Raw genomic sequence first — 11436 nt, 5'->3', positions numbered from 1 at the left:
TGCAGACTCTTGGCCTCTGCCTTTTCTCTGGCAGCCTGGCTTTCTGCGTTGAGCAAGAGCAAATGACTGACAGCTCCCACCTTGCGGACAACCCAGAGGAGGTATGCCTATAGAACACCACGCACCACAGAACGTTCATCTGAGGATGACTCTACCTGGTAAGGATGGATGATTTCCATGTAAACTACTGATGAGAAATGCTCCAGAGTAGGTACTGACCAGCCTTCTTTAGTGTTCGAGGCATTTGTCTGAGTTTCTTGGGACAAAACTCATTTCCAGAAGGTTGCTGGTCTCAACTGGGTGTAAGGACAAGTCATTTCTTTTCTGCATGTTCTCAACACACTCTCCTTGCAATGTCTGCACGTGGAATCTTCTCAGAAGTGTAACGAGGATGGCTTTCATCATCACCATGGCGATGTACTTTCCTGCACAGGCACGAGGCCCAAAACCAAATGGCTGAAAATACCTGTAAGGAACCTATGAAAATGATCAGACAGTTAGCCAGAGTATTAAAGGCTAGAGTCATGCAGTCTCTGTTTTTGATTCATTCCAAAAACACCGGGAGTCAGAATGCCCTGTTTTGGGGTCTCAACCACCCTGCCCCTCTACTGAGATAAATGACTGGAATTCAGGTAAGCCCTTTCTCCATCCTGTTTGATTCAGCCCTTGTGATACAGACTCAACCTTAGACAGTCTTCAGTTTTGCTTTTCATGTAAGTGTGCTGGGGTAAAGCAATGCAAATCATCTTACTACAGCCGATGTTAGTATACTCAACTAGCTCCATGAAAGGGCCATACCTTCATTACTATTTTGCAAGTCACCAAGGCAAAGATTATGTGTGATGCCACATAACCTGATGAAAAGGGACAAATGCAAGCAAAAATGCAGATTCCTGGCCCATCAGTACCAACTATCTATTTTTAGTTATGCAGAAAATTAATGAGGACCACATCTGTCTATTTTTTACATATCTGGACTTACATAGTACCTGGCACATAGCGGATGTTCAATAACCTTTGTTGACCAACTGGCTGACTTACCTAGCATTAACTGGACTGCCTGTGTAGAAACATAATGAATTAGAGCACCGGATTAATTAGCATCATCTTTCTACATCATATGCAAATGGAAAAGAGGGCATTGAGGGAACTCCCTGGATCATTCAGGTTTAAAAACATTGTTGCCTAAAATGTGACATAATGGAGGCAGAATATCCAGTACACATGAGTGATAAAAGCAGCAGTTGACTTTCTTCTAATTACTGAGTCTTATTTAGAATGGGACCTGCTGCTCATTGGGGCCATTTGATGAACCAAAGGCACATCGCAAAAACCCAAATCTTTTGGTCTCATTTGATGTCCATCTGAAGCAGAAGTGGACTTTGCTCATATGGTGCTATAGTTAAATCTGATGCCATGATGATGGAGTGATAAGTTTAAATGGAAAAGTAGGTTGGCTGGGTTAAACAAAATCTGCCTCATTTTAGCCAAATTAAGGGCCTGGATTTTTCATGTTTTGACCTAGTGTGTGGCCACCATGTAGATAGTTCTCAGAGCTGGAGACCCAGCATTCTTGGCTTGAGGATGAATATGGTAACCCTCTTCCAAGTTAGGGGACACCTGTGCTCGTGGTTGAGGTGGCAGAGGAGGATGAGTAAAAAGAATGAAATGTGCATGGTGCTGACACACAGAACCAGAGCAGATTCAACAGCTGACATTTTCAGGAGTGGCACACTTGGTTTTAAGGAAGGGCTCTTACATTCTTCGCAAAGTTTTCCAGAGTAAATTCATTGGGCTTGGGGAAAAACTCGAGTCTGTGCATTCTTCCAATATTCAGGATAATGTTAGTGCCCTTCTTTACTGGGTAGCCATCGATGACGTCATCTTGTAAGGCTTTACGCATGACCAGGTCCACGACAGGCTGGTACCGCATGCTCTCATAGATGAAGTTTTCCACCACTTTTAATTTTTGCATGTCATCAATCCTTATGTCTCTTTCACCTGTGGCAGCAGATAAAAAAGACAAAGAAGGTAAGTTAGTTTTAATATGTGATGAGCACTAAAACTTCTATTTTTCCACAGAACAGTTTGTGCTCGGTTGAAAAAAATTATGTCTGTAATTCTAACACACTCCAGCAACCAGAGCCAAATGTGTTATGTTTGGTCCACAGAGTATTTTATAAAAAAATCACATATGAAGCCAATGATCCTAAAACCTGACGGATTTTATACAATAGCATGGATTTCCAGAAAAATCAGAAAACTTGGTAACACTGGACCGACATTTCCACGTGGCAACAGTGGGCTGAAGCTGAGCGGCTGCTTCTCCTGTGGAGGAAGCACACACTCCGCCCTTCCACACAGTCCACACCTAGTCTGCGCCAAACAGTAGTCTCATCAGCCTGGCCCCTGAAGTCTTTGGGTTTTTGTCCTCTACTCTAAATTGTAGGGGACATTCATTCCCTGTCTTGATTTGTGAGCAAACTAGCACCACAACCACCCCAGAGATGGATGAGTAGGTTGCTGCATCGTCAAAATGAGATGGTGGATTTCATCCATTTCAATGAAATGGTCATTTCATTGCCCCTAAGTCATCTGCCCCTAAGTGTCACTATTAGTCCCTCTGTGTCTCATCAAGAACAACCTGTTGCAATAGAATGACAAGCACTCCCCTCTCCCCACCAATGATAAAATAGGTGCCTCAGACCTACTCCCAGTGAGTTGGGGATTGAAGACCACCCCGCCCTTGCCCCAACATTTCAGATTGGCCTGACACTGGTCAAAGAGGCTCGGATTAATCCCACGCATGGCAAAGCTTCAGAGCATCCTCAAATGGGCTGCCGCTTTTGCAGAATCAACAATAGCCCAGGATCCTGAGGCAGCCCTGCCTCCTGTCCTGCTAAGGATCTAGGGAAGGCCTAGTTTGGTCAGAGTGCTCTCACAGTCCTTCCCCTTACAGATGCTTTTGCACACTCAAGGGTCTAATGGGGGATGTGTCTCTGGGCAGGAAGGTGGAAGAGAAGATGACAGAGAAAGCGACCAAAGGCATTCACTAGGAAGGAATTGCCACGTCTGTGTAGGGCGCCTGGGAGGGAGCACAGACACGTGCAAATGGCCCTGCTGCTTTTGCATCTTTGCATAGGTCTATTGAAGTGTCAGGGGAACAACAGCAAGAGGCACAAATGCTTTTCACCTCTCAAGGAAATTATATTAAACGGGCATTACAGGCATAGGGTCTCAAAAGCCATTTTCCCCTTGTCCCCTGAACGCCCTCATTCGGTGGTGCCCTCTCTCGTCACTCGTTTGAGCTTGTTGAGTTCTTGTTCTCCCACCAGCCCATGAGCCCCACGAGTGCAGGGGTGGCGCTGGCTTGTTCATCACCGTACCGCTGCACCTGGCATAGAACCTGATAACCTGCTAGGAGGCACTCGAGACCACGCTCTCGTGTGGTTGTCCTGGCTCCTTGCTCCCTACCTTGCCAGCAATTTCCCATCTATGTGATGCATCCGCAGATCCCTCGCTCACATATTTAAGCCTTCTGTGAAATCCCCTGTTATTTTTAACTGTTGCAAGCAGCTCTCGAATGGTGTTTAAAAGACGGTGCCCTTCCACAATCGAATAACTTGTTTCACAGGGACTACAAAAAGTCGAGAGGGAAGTCCACATCGTGTGCTATCTATCTCTTCACAGCTTTAAGAAGTGTGTTCCTAAAAAGATTACTCAGGTAAAGGAAGTTTGACGTAAGAAATTGTTTTCTCCCAGAAAGCGATTCTGATTTCCTACAGAGGTGGCAGCGTTTCTGTGGGAGGGTGGGCAGGGTGGTGCTGACTGGAGGCAGCACAGCACAGAGGTGGTGCTGGGGAAGGGGAGTGAGGCGGGGCTCCCTGCAGAGGATGAGAGGAGGGGAAAAGGGACCAGCATCCCTGGATTGAAATGGAGAGGGAAACACGCCACTACCCTGCCTTGGCTGTCGCCCTCTCCTTCCCCTTCTGCCACCAGCTGGAAGTTCAAGTCTGTTTGACTCTGAAACACTGCTGTAAATCACAGATAGCCATGTCCCCGGCAGACCCACAAAAGCCTTTTGCAACTGATAAGGTAGGCAGAACATTGCACATGATCCCGTGTTTTTGTAAAACAGACAAATCCAACCACAGATATGTCTCTGCTGTGTGCACACGGAAAAAGATCTTGAAGAATACGCAGCAAACCATTAATTACCGCCGGGGAGTGGGAATGAGGCTGGAGAGGAGAGGGAACGGGATTGGGCCGTGTCACTTTCTGCTTTATACAGCTCTCTGTTATTTGAATTTTTTAGTGAGAATGTATTATATTTATAATTTAAAAAACACATGCACAGAAAGAACTACCTTTTCAACCTATCTGGCATAATCAAAGTGTAACAGAATGGCTTCCTTTACTGTTCTGAGCGGATTATAAAAGACTTTGTGTTTGACATAAGCTGACACTCAGAAGGAATTGTTTTTTAAGCTCTATGATTTATTTGATAAATGCTTACCAACAACAGTCTGGATTTCCTTCATTATTGCCTCTTCCACCTTAGGGTGCTTTGCAATGAGGAACAGCATGAAGAACACAGAGACAGACATGGTGTCAGGGGCCGCGATCAGCATTTCCAGGACACACTGGTTCACATTCTCTCTTGTCAGGTCACCACGTTTCTGGACAGTTGAAAGGGGGGAAACATTGGAAAAGTGAATGATTGTTTCAAAAAATAAGGGGAGATGACCCTCAAGTATCAACAACCTCAACAAAAATGAAATCTTAGAAATTACATGTCTCTGTAATTTACTGCGCACATCTTCCATGACAATCCTCAGCTGAGAGATAAACAAGCCAATTATCTATGTATCCAGTGTCTTTGGTCCTCTCCTCCTATCTTCATATTTTGTATTGTGACACAGACTAGTTTCAATCTTAAAGGTCAGTCTTACTAGAATCTCTAATGTATGGACTATTTGGGTTGGGTATTGTGGAACTGCTAGAGAAAATAGTTAGAAGCAGAAATGTGCAACAATTACAAAAGTGGATCTTTACACACCGATACAGAAACAGTCATAACATATGTTGCAGGGGAATTATGGGTAGTTCAGGTCAGTACCTCGGCAAAAATCAACTCAGTGGCAAAGTCCATACACTCTTCCAGTTTCTCTGCTGTGGAAATCCTGCGTCTTTTTTCATCTATCAGAATTTCTATGGCATCTTTCAAGTCCTTGCTGGAAAGAAAAGTCAAAATACAGTCTATTGGTACTCAGTTTAGACATCTAGCAAAATAGATTCATTTGCCATTTGTTTAAATAAAATGATCTACTTTAATTGAAGCCATTGGTGCTCATGCATAAGTGAATTTCTATTTTATTTCTTTACAAATACCCTTGAATTATAATACATATACCTTATACTTCATGTTAAAGTACCAGAATTACTTAGATTTTTAGACACTGGAAGGAAATCAAAGCTGTGACTTCTAGTTAAGGGTTAAAAACCGCTACCAAAGGCTAAATCTAACCATATTTTCCAATTTCTGATTTGGCAGGCACAGTGTTTACATTAAAAAACAAAACCAAAAAAACCCTGTAAATGTCTTCTAGGGGATGCACTCTTCGATTGGCCCCGGGCTCCTCCGTTTCCTGTTGTCCTGTCTCCACACAGCCCGCTCCTATTTGTCTACCTCCGAAGACTATTGAGTTTGAGATTCCCATTCCAGACAGTAAACTCAAGTGGCCACCTATCATTCTTGATATTTATTCTCACACCTTGTGGTTTCTGCCATGTAGTAAACACTAAGGAAATGTTTGTTGAATGAATGATTAGCTGCATAAATGTGTATATGTATTTTGATGGTGTGGTTGAGGGAAGAGCACCTTGGGCAGAGGGTCAGGTTCTAGTGCAGGTTATTCCCTTTCTACGTGCCCTACTTTAAGTCTCTGAGCCCTACACCTCTTTTAAAATGAAGGGATCAGACTAGATGAATAGGAAAGTCACATTGCATCTAAATCCTGTCAGTTCTGCCTCTCTCCTTAACTGTATGTGTTCATTGTAAATGTATTGTTTCCTGCCCCAGAGAACAATATTCTGTACTATATTGAATGTATAATAAATCTTTTTGTCAAATTCTTTTTGACAGGGCCATTTACATACCTTGTTGATCTATCCATTCACTGAATATTTATTGAGCATCTCCTACATACAGCTATTCACTTAATTGAGTATCTGGGCTGGAGTACCCGCCTCCTAGTAGGCTGAGAATGCTCATAGTGTACCTATCTGAGCAATAGCCCCAAAATGGTCCAGGTGTTGGAATGACCCTAGACTCCAAATTCATAGAAAGTTCCTTGAAGGAACTACAGCCACTACTGAGCACTTCCTTCCTCCCTGGGTCAGAATCCAGTTTTGCATCAGCCGACTTGAATACCCATTGGGATCTCTCCTATTAAAGTTATTAGTAAAAGTTGGCCCTATATTAATATATGCATCTGAATTTATACGCCCTTCAAAACTGGGAGAATTGAGTTCAATGACAATTTTCAGGGAATAGGAAGTCTCTGACTTACAAACATGTTACAAGAATGCATCTGTCAGCCTGTTGTTTGGAACGCTGGATACATTTTGCACCAAAACAATGGTGGCTAGGTTACCAGCCCAGCCTACAAATACCTATTTAAGATATTATGTGGCTGAAAAAGCCTTAAATTTGCCACAATAAAAATTAGAGAACAATAATGCTGTAATATTTGAAAATTAAAAGAGACATACATATAAAATTGAATAGAGGTGGAAATAGATGTCTCATTATCCTTCCCACAAATGTATTTTTATAATGTATTTTTTTAATTTTTTAATAATGCATTAGCATTTAATAATGTATTGGCATTATTGCAAGGACATGGGGGAAAAGATTAAAAGATTTCTCTGGGTCTTTATTACTCTACGACATAGGAGATATAAACTAGAACACTGACCACTGGTAAATGTTATACATAGAGGGAATGTTGCTGAGCTAATTTCTACAGAAACCTCAGAGAAACCATTAGACTGTCTAATTCAGTAAGTTTCTATAGGCTAAATGGCCAAGACGAAGGCTAAACTAATGACCAAAAACTATATAATAAGACTCTTTAGACCACTATCACTGCCACCGAATCTGATCACAGTGAAGAGATGAATCCCTTATCTAATTGATTCAAGTCACAGTAAGCTCTGTTGGAAATGAAATGAAATGTATAAAGTGTCTGAAACATTCACCTAATACTCATCGACTGCTGGAGAATATACAAGGCAACATCATGTTGGCTTCCTCCCCAGAAACTAATATTACTGAATTCTAAAATCCACAAATAGAATAAAGTTGGGTCTTCAACAAGTTTGGGAACTTTTAGAGATGGAGAACCTAAGATGGCAGTGGTGGGAGGGGGCCATCTGAGACAGCTATGAACAGACGGAAGGAGGAAACTAACATATTTAGTGCCCACTATGTTCCATACACTATACTAATTGCTCTACATACATAATCTCATCAACCTATACCCTATTCTAGAAGGTAGGTTATATTTTATTTAAATAACCTCTAAAGGCCATTTAGTTACTGAGTGGTGGAGATAGGATATAAACTAGGACTGTCTGCCTTTAGTTTCTCATGGGCTTTCCACTGGCTACTTGCAATCCAAACACCAGGCTTTGTCTAGTTTTCTGCTGGGCTAGTCTAAGACCAAAACAAAGCTATTCAATGGCAGTTTCAGAGCCTCCAAAACACAAGATATACAACTAAAAAAAAAAAATCACACATTTTATTGAAGTTCATTATATCCATTAAAAAAATTCTTTTGAGACTACTGTCAATTATTACAAGTTGAATTACGTTAAATTCATTCAGAAACAACACAACTATAACTTGATTCTGTAATCCATTTTTCTAGTTATGCAAAGAGAATTTTGACAGATATTAATGAGAGGACCAGCCAACCCTTCTCTTCAACTCAAAATATATTGCCGTGTCCTAGTTCCAGAGAGAAAGTTTTCAGACCACACACTAAGCCTCCTTGATGAGAAGCTGCAGGGCCAAAGTCTCCCTTTACTCTTTGGTCTGGCCAGATGCCTGAGACGTGTTTCATCAGAAATGTAATTAACAGCTCCCTGTGGGTTCTGGAGAGCAGAAAACTTCAAGAGAGGCCAACAGCCAAGACACACGGAAAAAAAAAACAAAAAAAAACACAAGCCAGCTCTACTCATAAATCTTCCAAACGTGTCTTACTTACATAGACTTTTCATACTTTCTGGACAGCCACGAAATCTTAAAGAAGATGTCTGGTTTGAGAAGAAGAGCTTGCCACGCATCAAAATAACCCTGGATTTTAACCACGATGGCAGATTCTGGGGGGAAAAAAAAAGAGAGCAATTGAGCAATTTAGCAAAATGTGAGCCTAAGAAGGGTACTCTGAGCAGAGAACACTCCCCATAGATTCTCCTACCAGTCTGGGAACTAAGCTGAGCAAGGTTCCACCTTCTGTGGGCTTTTTAGCCACGTGAATGCCACTAGACAAATCGAGCACTAATTTACTGTGCTTGGCATCTAACCTGGCCCGGTTAACACAGGAGTTGCCCATTAAGATTGTGTTTGAGACACAGTTTAGAACCTCACATATCCTCCCTTTGGCCAAGGCTTCGACTCTCTCCTGTTTTTCTGGACAAAGGGACTACTAATTGTGGCGGTTGCAGTCTTGACTCTGGCACCTGGGGGAGGGGAGTAAACAAAAGGCAGAGCCTATTAGGGAGCTCATAGCCTCATTTTAACTTCATTTGGTGTTGGGTAAGCAGAGCCATTAAGTGGACAACCTACTCGAATGATACACCTAATCAATAGCTCCTAGCTGTCTTCACACCTCATAGTGCTGTGTTCATTTTTTCCATAGCCCTCATCCCACGGCTTTCATGTTATAATCGGTCCAGAGTATAGAATTCATCTTAGTTTCTTCAATGCCTTGTCCTGAGCCTCATGCATAGTCAGCTCTTAATGAATATTTTCTTAATTAAATTGAATACTAGAGGAGAGAAAACCCCTGCTTTTTCAAATTATACCACATCAATACACAAAAGGGAAGGGAACAGACATTTCCAACTGCCAAATACCAGCCACTGTGCTAAGTGCTTTATGAAAGAGATTTTTAATTTAATCCTTACAATCTTGCCAGGGGGGTAATAGTGTCATCATTTTGTAGTTGAAGAAAACTACAATTCAGAGAAATTAAGAAACGTGCCCAACACAGTACAGCCAGCGTGGCAGGCAGGCCCTTAGGCTGCAGCTTGTTCTGTCCGACCTCAGGGCGATGTCGGTTCCTCTTTGGGTCCCTTAGGCAAATGGAGAGTTTAACAAGGACCTGGTGGAAAGGAAATTGGCGTAACTCTGTATGGGTCATGCAGGTGCTCCAGCATGATGGAGAGATTTACAACGCCCTTTACATGATCCCACCTAACAATCTAGGCTAGACGGGTAGCCGGGAGCCTGGGCTTGTGAAATACGTGCTTGCCTAGCTTCAGAAGCAATGTCTGCAGAACAGGCACGCTGGCAGTGGAGTCCCTGTCTGGAAAGGGATCGGGCAGGAGAGTGTGACTAAAAATTCTCCAAGCGAGTGGGGGCTCCCACCCAGATCAGATGAGGTTCCTACAGCTCTTGTGAGGAGCTGGAGCAGGGGAGGCGAGGCAATGAGAGCCAGCGAGGGGAAAGGGAGCTTGGCTGTTTGTCCAAATGTGGTAAACCAGGCGGCATGTGCCCTGGCTCAGGTGGCTGGGGCAAGTGCTGAAAGTATGCGTGGTTCCTCTGCCTGCAATGCGCTTCCCTCACCTCTGTATGTGGCTCGTGGCCTCCCTTCGTTTGAGCTGTGTTCAGATGTCCTCTCCGCAGAGGCCATTTCTGACCACTCTGTCCAAGACAGTCCTGCCCAGTCCCACGGACCCCTCCTTTGCTTTCTGTCCTCTTTCCCTGCTTGGTTTTTTCTTCAAGGTATTTATTATTGCCTAATATCTTATTAGATGTTCACTTATTTTACCGTCCGTGTCCCACTGGAATGTAAGCTCCTTAAAGGCAAGAATTTTATCTGTCTGTTCACTGCTCTATCCCTAGAACCTCGAACAGTGCCTGCCATAAAATAAGTAATCAACAAATGCTTGTTGAATGAATGTATGAATCAATGAACACTGCTGCAAATTAATATTCAGGAAAAAAATCACATTAAGCCTGGACATACTTAATGTCAATAGCAGAATGGAATTCATCCAAATGATTAATATTTGGTTTTTGGTGGTGGTAGAGTCGTGTGCACATGTTTTAATATTCGTTTCTGTATCATAGTGAAGAAAGTAGCATTTTGAGTGAGGCATCTTGTCAGGGTTGTCGTAAGTATTAAATGCCAATGGTGTACATAAAGCAACTTTTTACACTGCTTGGCAGAGAGCAGACACATAGCAGCTACAGGCATTTTTACCGTATAGACAGAGTCAAAGTTTTCATGTTAAGTAGCTTTGAGGGAGAGGTGTGTGTGTATATGTACATATGCATGTATGTATATTTCATGTCCAAAAGAATGGTTGGAAGTAGTTAAACATATCAGTTTGATTGGTGGTAGGGTGTGTTAATGGTCAAATGAACTGAGCACATTTAAGTTTTGACTGTGAGTAGAATTCTATTTCCCAGAGCGATAAGGAGAGATCCAAAAGAAATAGAAGCCGGCCCCTACTTTATGGAAATTTATATTTTACAAGTGAGCAAGGCAGGAATAAATGCTAGGGGAAAAAACCTTAGGAATAGTTAGCAATGTTTAGCCAAGAGCAATGTGCGAAACAGTGTGTGTTTCCATCAGTCTGCTGCCCCTCTTGCCCCCTTGTTCAATAAAGGGCACAATGTCAAGTTTCGAGAACAAAAATTCCAGTACCGTCCAGGGGGATCCCCAGGAAGAGCACGTTAGAGGTGTCCAGCATGATGCGCCGCATGAGGGTCAACACGTCAACGTAGCCTGACTTGTTGGTCACCTCCTCCAACCTGTCCAGGTGCGCTATGATGGACTCAACGCAAATCGCCACCATCCGAACAAGGCAGGGGCCCGACAGAGCTGCAGGGCACAGAGCAGGGAATCAGCCAACACGAACTCCACAGCACAAACACACACACACACACACACACACACACACACACAATCAGGACATCATGGCTTTTTATGCTTGGAGCTTAACTGTCCACAATTTTTTATTTAATAACTTGGTAGAAATTTTCCTATTTTTTCTGTCTTCTAATTTTCTACACGTATGGACTACCTTCATGGTTCAAAATGAATGAATAAACAAATATTTTAAACAAACTATTCAAAATTAAACTTTTCTTCATGCTCTGGCAAATCATCTTTGGGACTGCAAACGAAATAGTTAGTA

General features: G+C 42.6%; 1 protein-coding gene across 1 annotated transcript in view; it reads right to left on the bottom strand.

The window, feature by feature from the left end:
• Positions 1-228: 228 nt before the first annotated feature.
• The window catches only part of CYP19A1 (cytochrome P450 family 19 subfamily A member 1), a 29953-nt gene continuing 18745 nt past the window's right edge, over positions 229-11436 (bottom strand). Inside the window, exons 4-9 of the mRNA XM_069459955.1 lie at positions 10944-11120; positions 8274-8388; positions 5120-5234; positions 4517-4679; positions 1760-2001; positions 229-477 (exon numbers count right to left, since the gene is read on the bottom strand). Of these exons, the coding sequence (XP_069316056.1) occupies positions 229-477; positions 1760-2001; positions 4517-4679; positions 5120-5234; positions 8274-8388; positions 10944-11120 (1061 nt within the window). The remainder of the gene's footprint in view (positions 478-1759; positions 2002-4516; positions 4680-5119; positions 5235-8273; positions 8389-10943; positions 11121-11436) is intronic.

This window comes from Eulemur rufifrons, chromosome 2 (assembly GCF_041146395.1).
Source record: "Eulemur rufifrons isolate Redbay chromosome 2, OSU_ERuf_1, whole genome shotgun sequence".
Taxonomy (NCBI): domain Eukaryota; kingdom Metazoa; phylum Chordata; class Mammalia; order Primates; family Lemuridae; genus Eulemur; species Eulemur rufifrons.
This window is presented reverse-complemented; position numbering and strand designations above follow the sequence as displayed.